Genomic DNA, 12,950 nt, shown 5'->3' with positions numbered 1-12,950 from the left:
AGCTTCCTGCAGGGTATGGTCAGAGCATGGATACTGGCTCAGATTATACACTCTTGGCTCTTTCACTCACCTCTTCCCTGTCTCACATGGTGTAATCAGTTCACACCTGGGTATGAATTTGGAACTACCTCAGCTAAGGATAAATGTCCAAAAGGTGCCTAAACCATGAGGAATAAACACCAGCATTTCACAGGGTATACTTAGTATTTAAACTGCGGCTTTTGACCAAAAGGAGCCTGGAGAGAAAACAAGTCCCTAATTAAAACACACCTGATGCCCATGTCAATGCCCTCACATTAGTAATGCATTTCAACATCTCTTAGTTATGTGAGAAGGGGTGGCAACTGAACTGTTAAAAGGCTGGAGCCAAGCACAGGAACAGAGGCAGAGGTCAGACCTGTCGAAGGAGGGAAAACAGATTCCAGACATCTGACTTAGCTCCTCACCTGCAGCAGGGCACAGGCATGTAGAACAGGATTCAACATACCAGAGCTCACACAGCAGGTCTGAGACTGCTCTGCAGCTGTCAGGAGTTAGTGGATAGAGAAAGACACCTCCAGAAAGTAACTTATCCTACTGGAAATGCCCGAGACAGGCAGCAATGTTCACCCATGCTACTCCAGTGACACCAAATGAAGTCTGGGGGAAAAGCTTAGATTGTATCCCTATCCCTTAGATGGTTGGAGTTCTGTGAGCTGAATTCCCCCCGAACACTCTCTGTGCCTCAGGTCCCCATATACAATGAAGAGCATTTCCTCCCCTGATGGGGAGGGTGCAAACATCAGCCTGCCAATACCTGCCACGTGCTCAGCACAAACACACGTTTGGGAAGGGCGGCCGTGAAAGCATCGCATGCAAACAGGAAAAGGGGCTGGGTTGGAAATCTGGCTCCAGACACAAAAGCAACATTATCTGTATATCCCAGCTGCCCTCAGTTACATCAGTGCCAACCCTGCCAAGACATCAGGATGGCAGGGATAGGAGCACCAGGGCTGTGTACTTCCTGGCCACATTACAGTGCAGAAGCAACACTGCTTGACTTCAGCAGCCTCAGCTGTGCTTTCAGGACAGGCAGGTCAAGCTGAGCTTTTGTTCACTCAAGGCTGGGCTATTAATTTAGAATTCACTGAGGCACAATGAACAGGCAGCCCAGTGACAACATTTTTATAGCCACTTTCTTTACCAATGGGAGCTTGTAATTCCCAAGGCAGTGCTGGCCTGTGTTTGATTGGTGTACTTAAATCTCCACCTGTGCTTTTATAATAACCAGTATTTTCTGTCAGAGCTTGCTCTTACCCTGTTGGAATCAATTCTTGTCCTGGAGGTGTAGATGGGAGGAGGAATGTTAAAGGCTTGAGGAACAAGATACTCTTCAGCATCCATCATATCTTCCAGGTCTTCCTCATCAAGAAGATTTTGGAAGAACTTGCTGTCATTTGGGCTTGGGAGCTTCATACGATCATCTCCCTAAACAGATTGTATTGAGAGAGGAAAAATATCAAAAGATTGATTAATTTCCCAAAGAGAGAATTTCAGCCTTCCTAATGCCCTGGCAGCCCAGGCTGCAGGGACCACACATGCTGCTTTGTTTGTTCAAAAGCACTGTATCCACATAATTTGTGGGTTTGTTTTGTTGTTGGTTTTTTTTTTATTTTTTTTTATTTTTTATGATGACAAAAAGGGAGTAACTGCATGAATCAAGCAAAACGGGGGGTTTTTTTGGCATTTTCATGACTGAGCTTTTATTTTTTCTTCTCTCTTTTTCCCATACAAGATCAGTTTCTGACCCAAGTTCTGACATATTTTGTGAAATATCTCAACTATTTAGGCTCAAATAGGAGGGGTGGGGAATAACAAGGAAACTGTTGTGTCTTGATGTTTGCTTTACTTTAATTTGTACTTTAAGGGACTTAGAGGGTAAATTTCTCTCCCATCTATTCTGCGGAATGTATGAGAGCTGAGAACAACGAAAGTCAAACCAGGGAAACAACAGGACCTTGAAATAACACCTATGAGCTGGAGAGGCAAATCTGGGCTGCACTTTGTTGGTGCCACAAAACATTGCAAAAGGCAATCCCATGCCACAAAAACCTATCAGCCCATAGAAACAATGCTAAACTCCACTGGATGGCTGGAGAGTGGCCTCCCACTCCTCAGGAATTACTATGCCACATGTAGAATCCAGGAGGGAATGATGGCTGTGCTGTGGGGTGCATACAGACCCATTTAAAAGCTCAACAGCAAGTTTGTCATTGTTGATTGCACCTGGGAGGGATGGGGAGTGGTGATGGCAGAGGTACCAGTGCAATGCAGTGACCCTGGTTTCTCCTCCAGGAGCTCGTACTGTCTGCAAGGAGTGCTGGAGAGAAGCCTCACAGGATGAAACACAGGCCAGACCATGCAACAGGGGAGGGAAGGGCAGGGGGAGAAATGGAGGAAAGAGGTATTTGGAATAAGGAAGTATGTCCTATCTAACAAAGTCATTTAATCAGACTGAGTTTTCCTGAATTAGCTGAACTTATAATTTAGTTCACACAGTGGGGAATACTGCAAGAGGAATTCCACATTCAGGACCAAAAATCCTCTTGACTAGTATTTCACTTTCCAACCACATCTTCCTTGTGCTGAAGCGGAAGGAGAGCAGGATGATTCACAGTGTGCAGCAACACACCACAAGTCACCTGGCAGCTCTACCCAGTGAAATCAAACACCTCACTGTGGGACTGGCACTAGACCACTCAGGAGACATGAAGTGGCACTGGCTGGAGGCTCTTCCACTAGGAATTCTTATGTCAATGTGAAGCTGAGGATCAGCACCTCTGCCCTGTGTTTCATGATGTGGAGCAGATACAGCATGAGACAGAGCATGAGAATCATTACCTGGAACAAACTGTTCCCATGCTCTGGTCTCTGGTGTTTCACCATCACCTCACTTTGAAGTTTTCATTTTCCTTTGAACAGCTCACACACTGGGCCCTTACCTAAGAACCCTATGCTTTCTGTGGCTTGAGTCTGAGCTGTAATAAACACATGCACAAGTCTAGGCTGCCACAAAATTAGGGAAGGACACATGCCTGTACTCAGGCACACACAGCTCCAGCTACCTGTACTCACCAGGTATCGCCCTGCTGCCACAGGGCAGTTTCATGGGATGAACCCATGAAGGATGAACCCTTCACAACCCTGTCACAGGGTTGTGAAGCCTCCAGAGCCCCAGAGCTTAAGGAGAACAGAGAGGGAAGCTCCTCCCTAGCATTAGAGGTACCAGTATGACACAACTTCCTGTTTTCTAAGAAACTTTCATGTTTAGGCAGTGAAAAGAAACTTGCTTGTGATCTCAGCAATGCAGGGAAAAGACTCAGCCTAATCAATTTTAAAACCAAGGAAGTCCTTGGTCTAAATATAGATCCACTGTCTGCCTATGGACAAAACTTGTCCCCAGTTTCATAAGGAAATGCAAAGCACTGAGCAGCTTGCAAAGCCAGAGATTGTGTATGTGCTCAAAAAAAAGAGCTTAGGAAATTAATTTCAGATTGTTGTATTATTAATATCATTATTTTTGAGATACTGACACTGCCCATTCTACTTCATGCTTGTATAACACTGTAGTCACTGTTTGCTTTAGGCTCTTTTGCTTTAGGCATCTTGAACTTCAAAAGATTCAAAGGCAATGCCCCTAACAGTTGGGTGTTGCAGACAATTGGTTTTCCCACCCCTGCGATGCTGCAGGGTTGCTTACCTGAATTACCAGGTATCTCTGAGGGTCTCGAGCCATTCTAGAGAATTCAGCAGCCAGCTCCTTGAATTTTGGCCGACTGTCAGCATCAATCATCCAGCCTGGATGAAAGACAAGAAAGAAAATGGTTAAATGTCAAGGGAGGAAATCTTTCCTTTTTTAAATGTACAAGTTTCAAGTCCTTGATAACTCTGGCCCAAAGAAAAGTTGCAATAAAAACCCAGAATAATGGAAAGTTAGAATTCTATGATGCATAAAATGGAAAACACCTGGTTTTGGCCAGACTAGATTGTTCCTTACTGCATGGAATTTTTCTTAATTTGCTGGGCTCCTCTCCATCCCAGAGACAGCAACACTATCTTGCAATTTTCTCATCTTGCACATTTAGGTATCAGCACTGACTGTCTTTTATTAAGGATGTGTCCTACCAGATGGGATATTTTTGTACTTAACAAAGCCCTTGCATGATTTAATTTCCACACCTCCATGCACAGTACAACTGTTTTCAGAAGATACTTAATTTACTTCTTCTAGTTTTCCTTTTTTTTTTTCAGGGCTTTTGTGTACAAAGCAAAAGGGAAAGGAGTATATATGATGGATGAGATGTCTGTATGTTAATCTCACTTAAATTAAGCCAGAAATATCAGAGAGATATTTCTAATTCTTTTTAAATTAGAAGCATAACCTTGGAGGATACTGTCATTAGTGGGAGTATCTTGGAGATAAAAAAGTTGGAAGAAATCATGTGCAGACTGTTTCCCTTTTTTTACTAAAGTAAAAATAATCATAAATTTTTGTACTGGACTGAGAATGATAAAAAATAATCCTCTCTGTAGCATTTCTTCTATTAATTTTACTTTTTATTATTACTATTGCAATCATCATTCTTGCTACTTACAATAAAACATTAGTGATTTCTTTCCTCAATATTTGGAAATGGGATTTCTCCTCACAACCTTCACTGGCTGGGTATCCATGTGCCATAATTATGTTTAGTATTATCTTTTTTACATCAGAATCAATTGTCATGGAAATGACAAGGGTTTACAATAACAACCATACAATTTTGACTTCACAGCAAGTATATGAGATAACATCTGACAGTAATAAGAAGCTGAGCTAACTCGGCCCTTCATGGCTAACAATTGTAAAATTGCCAAAGATGTGCAGGGAGTATTTAAATGGAATTTACAGTATCATGGGAAGCTTTTGTTTTGCAGCAGCAGCTTGCCCTGTTTCCCAGCTCTGTCAGAGACTGCCTATGCAAATATTCTAAACCAGTGTCCCTCTTGCAGTGAGTGCAGGGGTATCAAAAGTGACAATTCCTTACACTTCACCATCACCATATAAACATCAATAGTGCAGATTGGGGGCTGGGGCAGCCGCTCTCCCTTCTCCAAGAGGTCGGGGATCTCTCGAGTTGGGATTCCATCATATGGCTTCCCACCAAAGGTCATCAGCTCCCAGATGGTGACTCCTAGGCAGAAGAAAGAGTGTTAGTGTCTGAGGTCACACTACTCAGATTCCCCCCCAGTCTCTCACAGCAGAGTATCCTGGCCCAGTTCTGGACTGCAATCTCTTCTTCTTCACGAGTGCCTGGAAAAACACTGAAGTTTGGACTGGGGGGACAGGAGGAGTTGAGCAAGTGGCTACACAGTGCTTAGCTGCTGTCTTGGCTTAAACCATGACAGTCTGCCACTTGAAAACTCTGGAAAATGGTGAAACAGCACTTTGTGGTAATCTTCAAAAGCAACTTCCCTCATTTTTATTGGTGTAAGAAATGGCGTGATAGACCTGAGGCACACAAGAAAGGTCTGAGACAAATGAAGGGTGGTAAAGTAAATGGGTGTAATAACAAAAGAATGCACCATGCTCTTTTATCAAAAAGGGAAATGAATGGCTGATGTACTCTATTATTTTAAGGGGGGAAAGCGCAGATGTTCCCGAGCTTAGAGCATCAATTTCCCACAAAGGTACAGCACTGAGTAACATTAGGTCGTTGGCTTTGCCTTGTAAGTCATTCACAGCCACTGCTATTATTTTTTCCCTTAAATCACCTTATGGATTTGAGTTTATGATAGTGCTGTGCTACAAACCCAATATTCTCTTTTTGAAAAGCCATAGGATTTGTTTTGGCTTCGAAGCTGGAAATAAAGATCATATATCATAAGTAAAAGAATTTGTGCCCAAACAGAATCTTAAATATTGAAAATGCTGCTCTCACACCATCTTCTTTAACTTTTATTTGTATTGCAAAGGTCATTTTAAGCATGCCTCCAGATCGGTACCATATTTTGACAAATGTCATGCTAATGTGAAAAATGATGGGCAAAATTACCACATGAGTAAACCACATTTATTTCACCCTCATTCGTCTCCTTGTTGACATTAAATAAATATAACTTGTCAATTATTTATGGACTTTTCCTTTCTGCTTATAGATGTTCTGGGCTTCCTGCATTTAAAATGAATTTCATAAATGAAGGTATATTTTCTCCTGAGTGATCCAGGAAATACAGGATTTGAAGAGAAAGAGCAGCTTTACAAGATCAGTTGAACTCTCCAAAGCTTTTCTCAGCTGACTAGAAGAGGGCAGCCACCCAGCCACAGCAAACAGTGTCTTTTGCTGCTACCCACAGGTAAAAGTGAGTAATGAATAGAGCTGTACACCCTTTTGGTTCAAATGCACAATAGGAAATGCAAATAGGACTCCATAGCCCTAGATACTGCTGAAAAATTCTATTTACAAAGGTATACATCATTTTATTAGTAATAGCTACACCAGATAAACAGGCAAAGACCTCAGCAGATGTGGCAAACAGCTTGTCTGAATAACCATTAGCAACACTGAACGAACACCTCATTTCTCAAATACGACTTTTTCTCTCTGTGTGTGTAGCTCACCAATTCCCAAGCTATCTGTGAAATTAAATAGATGCTTGTTCTAGTTAGTTTGGAGAACTCGTCTCTTCCTTTTCCTTCTCTTGCCATATTTGCTTTGTATTATGACAAATTCCCTTTTATCTGACTCTAGGTAGAGAAAGTCCCATAAGCCTGAAAATGTTTTTTGACATTCATGGCTTTTAGAGTTGAGCTTTTCAAAGACTGCTGAAAATTGTGACCTGCAGCTGTATTTTTATGAATCTGTGCCTGAGCTGAAAGAGGTCTTCTTCTGTCATAATAATCAGCCAAACTGCTACCAGACCAGACCTTGCAGCACTCACCCCAGAGGGGAACATCATGATAATATATTTCAGTGAGCAGGGAAGTAACACAGGAGACAGTAAAAACTGCTGCTCAGAGTTACACATTTAAAGGAAAAAAAAAAATCTGAAGAGCAAACGCTTCTGGAATTAACTCCTTTGGGAAAAGAGGGTATCTTTAACATACTAACACAACTTAGTTCAATGCTTTAAAAGACACAACTTTTTAAACTAATCACATGAAGATTTACCATAGCTCCACACATCACTCTGATGGGTAAATTTCCTGTAGTGTATGCACTCCAGAGCCATCCACTTAATTGGCATCTAGGGAAGGACAAGAGAAACGTAACCTTAGAAATACATTATTAAAACAATACAAACAGATCCTGTATGAAGACACCAGCTTTCTCCCTGTCTCCTTCAATGGCAAGCTTGGAAAAAAGCAGCACTATCCCACAGAGGAAATGGCTATTCCTGCCCTCTAGAATGGGGCTGTGCCTCATAAAACTTGGAGGTGAGAAAGATGAACCGGTTACCCGGAGAACTTCTGATATTTATTGATTCAGAAGTAGTAGAACAACTCGTGTTTTCATCAAAGCTGTGTGAAGAGGAACCAACGCAAAAATTGCATATAATTCCTCTAAATCTCAAGTGCAGCAGAGAAAGTGGAATGAAGAAGCTCTTTCTCCTCAACAGTTTGCAATCTCTGCAATCTGAGATAGCAACACTGCTATCTCAACTGTTCTCTAATGAGGCCAGGTTACAATGCAGTGACCACAACACTTCACTGTCCCCATCATCATCATCGTCATCAGGGTAAACAGGCAATGAGGAGAATTTGCAGTGCTTTATTGTTAACTCCTAATATTTGTCAGGAACTTAGCCATCCCACTTCTCTGTATCAGCACTGCAGTGAGAAAAGTTGCTCCCCAAACTAAGCCAGCAGCCCCATGTTCCCATGTCAGTGAATCACCCTCGGGGTGAGCTTATCTCTTCCGACAGACAAGGGTGTGCAGGCAAACCAAACCTCATTCCTGCACTAGGGCCCACCCTCTTGAGTTAGTGTTAAAATGGGATTCATGGTGTTTCCCATTCCTGAGCTGCACCCGTCAGGCACAGCCTTGCAGTCTGTGAATTTCTGATGGACAAACACTTAGAAGACTTTTACCTGGCAGGGACTTGTATGGGTTGCCTCTAATTTGGAACTATGGAAGAGGTACTGGAATAAACCAAAAGGATGCGTAACTGCAGGTAAAATCTGAACAGATGGTGGGTGTAAAAGCAGAGGATGTGTCTTCATTTAAACCCTTATGAAACTGCCTTCCATGAAGTTCACTAATGAACATAACCTACAGAGTTATGGCAAAAATAGCCCCTTGTAATAAAGGTTGTTTTAACTTTTGCAAAGACAGTTCATCCTCCCCCACTAAACTCTGCAGAAGTGCATTGCTTTCATTCCCGTTGTATATGGCTGGGTCGCTCCAGACATGAAGAGTTGGTGAAGGAGCAAAGCTGCCTTGTTCATGATGGGACAACTCAGGCTGGAAGTGATTCAGGAGGCCTCTAGTCCCACCTCAGGTTCACAGCAGGTTCAGCTACTTAGGAGATCAGGCCAAGTTACTCAGGGATTTGTCCCATCTGGACTTTAAAACCTTCAAGGATGGAAACTGCACCACCTCTGTTTACAACCATTTGATAGTCCAGTCTGGACCTCCCTTAGCATGCTCTCAATACAACTTGACGCTGCCAATGCCTTTTGGAGTTCACAGGATGCTTCTCTGGACCTGGGAAGTGATACATCTGATGTAAATCCTGCTCCAGAGCTCTCAGCAGGGTAACAAGTCCAAGACACAACTGCCAGGGAACAGCTTGTTTGCAAGGATCAACTCATTTTCTGTCATTCACTCTCTGATGGAGGGAAGAGGCTGAGGGGTTACCGAGAAGAGAATTACAGAAATTAAGGAATCAGGGAAAGCTGCCAAAATCCCACCTTCCCTGACAGGAGGTCTCTTTCCATGGGGAAATGAGGAAGCACTGGTGGCTCCTCTGATGCTCTTCACTTCCTTGACTGACCTGTCCAGGTGATCCAAGGGCAGCAGCCACACAAACAAGGCAGCAGCTCATCCCAGAGAACAGCACACACTGGCAACAGCTGTTTGTCCCAGACAAGGGCATGAGTGAGAACAAAAAACCACAGACAGCAAGGAGACAGAAAGCAAACAGAACATCCAGGAAAAGGAATGACAGGCGAAGCAGAATCCCTTGGGATTCAGTGACAGATTGAAATGGGGAATTTCAAGATATTTAGGGAGCAGCCAGAAGCACCACGTACTTACTGCCTTCTGAATTTTATCATGCATTAATCTGAAATTAGCAGAAATGAGGTAAGGCACTACATGGCCATTGTGTGGTTTGCTGGAAAGTAATAGGGGAAAATGTCTGGTTTCAAAGTTATCCTCAAGCTGGCTTTTAGTGGCCTGGCATTCAGCATGGTATTGGAGAGGTAGATGCAAGACGTAACATACACAGGCTCGTCCAGTGTGATAGAAGAGCTAAATTCTCATGTTCTGTGGCCTTCCCTTTTGTTTTCACAAAAATTATTTGCCTGGGAAAATGGGACTGCACGTTATTGAGGTGTATATTGGCCAGAGAAAGAAGCTGGGCAGGAATGCCCCAGAATATCCATCACTCATCGAACAGAAGTATTCAAAACAAGACACAGACTGGAGCACGTGAACAAAACCTAATTCTGAGTGTGAAAACTGCCCATGCAATTATATTTCAGTGCCTGGATAAGCTCACTGTGCAAAAAATGAGCAGCTTTTATGTGTGCTTTCACAACACAGTTTTTCTGCAAGGGCTTTGCTCCGTCACTGACAGACTCTCTTGCACAGGTAACAGTCCCACAGGGACACACTGACCTAAGGAGTAACTTCAGGAGGCTTGTCATAGTATGGTAGTTTACTTCCAGACATGTTCAGTACTCACCTTCCCCCCATCAGCATTATACTCCTTTTCATCCCCTTCCAAAAGTCTGGCCAAGCCAAAGTCAGTGATTTTCACATGGTTTGGCGATTTCACCAGGACATTACGGGCTGCCAAGTCCCGGTGGACGAGTCTCCTCTCTTCCAGGTACATCATTCCCTGAAGGAATAAGAACAGTACAATAATCCTAATAAGTCTTACATGTTTTTTGAGAAGTAACTTCCACTGGTGACATATAAAATGTCTGGTTCAATGATGAGTATTTATAATGAGAAAATGGCCTAGAGGGCAGAAGTTAAACATTGCTCTTGCTCTGAGCAGGAGGCAGTATTAGATGACCTTGAGTTACTCCAGTATGAATGATTCTATAGGATTCAATTACCAAAAGGAAAAAACCCAACAAAATAACACATAGATAACTCTTTTGCTTCAGCAGGCTTAAAATCTGGAAATGTGAGACAAAGAAAAGAAATATTACAGCCCTTGTTCTTCAGACAGGAAATCTGATGACCATAAAAAAATAATCAATTTAGCCAAAGCCCCCCAGAAATCAGACCACACTGGGAAACAATCCCAGCTCTGTTACATTCTAGACAAGTATCTTCAATTCAAGATGAAGATTCTTGTCCATCTTCAAATGGTTTTTAAGTTGGTCACAAATTTTCACTACCCTCAGTGAATTAGAAGGAAAACAATTCTTTATTCCAAGTGCTGCAACTCCCTTACCGTTTCACTCCCTTAAAATATTGCCTGTGGTATTATAATAAGACATTAGATCAATGGCCCTTTTTTTATGAGCATATATATTCTGTTAGAAGTACTTTTGTTAACAAGTCCATCCAGCTGCCTTTAAAGATAAGGTAACATATACTCAAGCTGCCTGGCCTTAACCTTATTCTTATTCTGATGGGAGACTAACCATCTACCATCAGTATGGAAATTTGCACAATGCTTTGTGACACTGAGACCAACACCAAAGCTTGGTCTTATTAATTATATGACACACAAAGGATAGCTGGGCAGGGTTACAAGCCTATAATTTCATTAAAAGGCATTTATGACATTAACCACCATTATTAGAACCTACAGATGAAATCACACACTTGATAATTGCCTTTAAGGTATCTCAGTATATTAGCTCTGTATAATATATATGATAATTTTTAAAAAGTCATTGCTGAATACCAAAGAGATCATATTATCCCACAATACAGATGATAATTCAGAGAGTCACATGTAGTGATTAAAATAACCAGATTACTCAGTGCCATGGGCCAGATTTTATTATCCCTTCACAGCCTAAGGAGCTCGTAGGTACCTGTCCCCATACCAGCTGCCACTCATGGTGTCTGGACCCAGCCCTGGCACAGGTTTCCCAGAGAAGCTGTGGCTGTCCCATTCCTTAAAGTGTCCAAGGCCAGGCTGGACGGGGCTTGGAGCAACCTGGTCTGGTGGAAGGTGTCCCTGCAAATGGTGGGGTCTGGAACTGGATGGGCTTTAAGGTCCCTTCCACCTCTAGGATTCTATGAAAGTGGATGTCTATGCAAAAAGCATCAAATGGAGCCCTAAGCTGGTTTTAGGTGAAAAATTTCAGTGCAAACACCAGTAAAAGCTTTGAAAATATGTGGGAGAACGTTTGGCATAAATACTATTTCATGCAGTCAACATGAAGGGGGTTTGAAAGAGGACACAGGGATGCTTTGGCACAAAGCAACTGAAGTTATTCTTTAGAAGCACTGCTAGTTGAAACAAACACCCTCCTGCCAATTGCAAATCAATATATTCAGCTTTTGACCATCAGAATTATGTTTTTGACCAAAAGAATTATGGTTTTTTTTGACAGCAATGGTTTTTGACATCAAATTAAAACCCCTAGAAAAAAAGACAAATAAATTTCATGGGCTAAGCGATTGTGAATCACACAAGAATCACACTGTGATACCAGCTGATGAGAGAATTCTGCTGGCACCAGAATATATCAGGTCCAAATAAAATTATAATTGTTAATAGATTAACTTGTAGCTATCAGCACTGATACAATATGAAAATATTGCAGATTTCTTTTGGCCAAAATGAAAATACAGAATTTGTCTTGTCAAAATCAAAACAGATGACCTATACCAAGGCTTTAGCCTCCTGATTCTAGTTAATGATGGCAGGAATGGATGGTAAGGTGTGCAAAACCATCCTTCATTGAAAGAGTTACACAACCAAATTTTTATCCATGCCTCTTTGGTCTTATTTTACTGTCTCTAATTTCAAGCATTTTTTAAACTTGTAGGCTAACACTTTAGGATGTTTCACTGCTTACTCTATTCATTCACATCCATTTACTCCAATTTTGTGCTATTATTTAGTATCATTTTAGTAAGATTCTATTTTATTCATCCTAACCTCACACTCTCTCAAGAACTAGAAAATGTGTAATACCCAACACCTTGTATTGCACCCCAGCAATACCACAGCTGGTTTTCTATTCTATCCAGAAAGAGGGCAGAAATAACTGCCTGTGTATCATTGCATTTCAGTTTGCTTCACCTCTGTCAAACAACCTTCCCAGGGCTTTCTCCCACCTGTGTTACATAAAAGCTAAAACCAGTCCCTGTAGGGTTGGTTGGCAGCTACAAAATCCTCTGCAGAGCCCATGGTCTGCAGAAATGTAAATCCTCTTGGGAATACCCAGGGTAAACATGTTCGCTTTTCCTGATACTCCATCAACATGCTTTAAATGTGGGTGGCAGAAGTATAAATGAAAAGGTAGATATGTATATATTTTCAATAAATGAGACTATCCAAGTGGAAGGACAAGAATCTAAAAAAGGGAATCCTATAGTATTCACTGCAGCAATACTGTCTAAACATATATTATGCAGAGAACCACCATCTGAAGACATTTTTGAACTTGGCAGGGAAAAAAGCTCTATATGAATGTTTAATCTTTTAACATGATACAGAAGTATGATAAAAAATACACATCCCCCGTAAAAAAGCCCATAAGAGAATACCAGGAAGACATTTTATTA

General features: G+C 41.8%; 1 protein-coding gene across 1 annotated transcript in view; it reads right to left on the bottom strand.

Moving 5' to 3' along the window:
* Positions 1–12,950, bottom strand: part of ERBB4 (erb-b2 receptor tyrosine kinase 4) — a 314,498-nt gene that overhangs the window by 25,722 nt on the left and 275,826 nt on the right. Inside the window, exons 19-23 of the mRNA XM_042035252.1 lie at positions 9,931–10,086; positions 7,191–7,266; positions 5,067–5,213; positions 3,740–3,837; positions 1,297–1,467 (exon numbers count right to left, since the gene is read on the bottom strand). Coding sequence (XP_041891186.1) covers positions 1,297–1,467; positions 3,740–3,837; positions 5,067–5,213; positions 7,191–7,266; positions 9,931–10,086 — 648 coding nt within the window. The remainder of the gene's footprint in view (positions 1–1,296; positions 1,468–3,739; positions 3,838–5,066; positions 5,214–7,190; positions 7,267–9,930; positions 10,087–12,950) is intronic.

The sequence above is a fragment of the Corvus kubaryi genome, unplaced genomic scaffold (genome assembly GCF_017639235.1).
Source record: "Corvus kubaryi isolate FWS band 111438036 unplaced genomic scaffold, C.kubaryi_AGA036_p1.0 37383, whole genome shotgun sequence".
In the NCBI taxonomy this organism is placed as follows: Eukaryota; Metazoa; Chordata; class Aves; order Passeriformes; family Corvidae; genus Corvus; species Corvus kubaryi.
The sequence above is the reverse complement of the archived record's forward strand: the minus strand, read 5'-3'. Positions and strand labels throughout refer to the sequence as shown.